General features: G+C 37.2%; 1 protein-coding gene across 1 annotated transcript in view; it reads right to left on the bottom strand.

The window, feature by feature from the left end:
- SNX6 (sorting nexin 6) overlaps positions 1-2,371 on the bottom strand; it is a 77,098-nt gene that overhangs the window by 27,529 nt on the left and 47,198 nt on the right. The window contains exon 9 of the mRNA XM_006835356.1: positions 544-619. Within this exon, the coding sequence (XP_006835419.1) occupies positions 544-619 (76 nt within the window). The remainder of the gene's footprint in view (positions 1-543; positions 620-2,371) is intronic.

Genomic DNA, 2,371 nt, shown 5'->3' with positions numbered 1-2,371 from the left:
AAACTATCACATAATTCACAATAAAACATTAAAAAAAAATTTTCTTAAAACAAATTTGGAGTATTTTCCAAAGAAGAGTTGTATTTTAAAATGACCAACTAAAATCAACTTAATTATAATTAAAATTTAAAATATCATTACGTAAATAAAGAGCAGCTGTATAAGCAAACACGCCCACCACTTTCCCCACACAGATCCCTGGTAGTGTCTAAGATTCACTTTCATTCAAATTACAGATAAACATTTCTTATTTTTAAAATCTAAGAACACTTTGATATACAGTTTCTCTCTCCCTCTCTTTAAAACACACAAATCAGTTTTTATCATACAAATTGTACAAGTAAAATTATATATTTATATCCACTTTTATTGCTAAGATTTACACATACAGAAAATGGAAGGGAAAAAAACAACACAATCCTAATTTTAAGACAAAGTTCCTTCACAACAATGCAAAATGTCCATCTAGCTCAGAAGTATTATGTGTACCCAGAAGACTGACAGATTTTTTTCTCATTTAATACTTTTAATCAAAATTCTTACTTGCATATATCTGTAGAATCCTGAGTTCCTAAAGCATATAACGAAGAACCAATTCTATTGTAGTCATCTGCAGCACCTATGGAGTAAGTTTAGAATATTTAATATATTTAATCAAAAACACTTGCCAAACAATATGTAATATGAGAAACTCAAGGTCTAGTAAAGGAGAATGCATGTATCACTATAGTTCAAAAAGACAAATATTATACTAGAAGTAGGTACTGCTTTGAGAACAGGGAGAAGAGATGATCCCACCTGAGTAAATCACGGAAGGATTTATAGAAGCTACAGAATGAGCTCTGGGTGTAGGGAGAGCAAATCTTTATTAGACTAAGTAGAAGGGAGAACAATTTGGGATGAAGGGAGCCCGTGTAAAGGTCAGGAAGACATTAGAGAGCACAGAATATTCAGAGAGGCTTCTGGGACACAGGTCAATGGATGGAGTTAGATAGAAAATAAATTGGAACCCTCTTGGGAAAGTAGGGTCTTGTAGGACAGGATAGTTTGGATTTGACCACACCTGAGAATGTGTATTGGTAAACATATTTCAATCATAGTTGTGTCAACTTGAGAAGGATTTAGAGTAAAACAAACGAACAAACAAAAAACCAACCCTCTGCTGCCTGGAGGAAAAAGTGTTATGAGAGAGACACAGAAGACCTGGCTACTATCATGTGGTGATGGTGGTAGTGTGCCGTGGAGTCAGTTCTGACTCACAGTGACCCTGTAGATGGTTTCCAAGGCTGTAAATCTTACAGGAGCAGAAAGCCTCATCTTTCTCCCATGGAACAGCTGGTAGTCTTGAACTGCTGACCTTGAGGTTCACAGCCCGATTCGTAACCACTGCTCTACCAGAGCTCCTTCACTAATCAGGAAACCTGTGACAACCTGGTCACAGATACTAAAGGTCAGGATCAAGACAGCAGGAAGAGTGAGAATAGAGTAGAGCTGATAAAATGAAAAGATTAGAGTCTTGGAAACTCCTGGTGTGCTGCTGTAGGATAAGCAATGGACTGCTAACCTCAAGGTCAGCTATTCAAACCCACCAGTCCCTCCTCAGAAACCCTATACAGGGTGGCTATGAGTCAACACTTAACAAGTCAGTGGGTTTGGTTTGGTTTAGATCTGTGGCAGCAGCAGAAATTACACCATTACCTCTCTAAGTGATAGGAAGCAAAGCACTCAAGTTCAGCAAAACATTTTAGCACCTACATTTCAGTGTACGGTTTACCCCACAGGACGACATACTTGAGAGCAGGTTATAATGATGCTTCAAACAGTTTCAGAAGAAGATAGCATAGTGCAATGGGTAAGATCATGGACCTAGAACAGAATGCCTAGGGTCCAATTCTGGCTTCCTAATTTAGAGTGTGCACACTGCTAACCTCAAGATCACCAATTTGAAACTACCAGCAGTTCCATGGAACAAAGGTATGGCTTTCTGCTCCCATAGATTTATAGCCTCAGAAACCCTATACAGGATTAGTATGAGTTAGAACCAACTCTATGGTACATAACCATCATCATGACTCAGATAAGGATATTACTTAACCTCACTAAATCTTGAAATGTGGATAATAATGATACCCACCTTCATCTAATTACATAGATAAATAAATTTCAAAGCATTCCATTTAACTGATAAGGTTGGCATTTAGTGACTCTATTTATTCTTAATCAGAGCAGAGCCATTCTGATACCTTACTTAGAGAAATTTGGAGTACAAACTTTAATCCCTAAATAACTTCTATATGTGAGACTCTTCACTATCATCTTAGCCTACACGTTTACTGCTGTCAAGTAAGTTCCAACTCATAGTGACTCTGTA

Source organism: Chrysochloris asiatica, unplaced genomic scaffold (genome assembly GCF_000296735.1).
Source record: "Chrysochloris asiatica unplaced genomic scaffold, ChrAsi1.0 scaffold00017, whole genome shotgun sequence".
NCBI lineage: Eukaryota > Metazoa > Chordata > Mammalia > Afrosoricida > Chrysochloridae > Chrysochloris > Chrysochloris asiatica.
The sequence above is the reverse complement of the archived record's forward strand: the minus strand, read 5'-3'. Positions and strand labels throughout refer to the sequence as shown.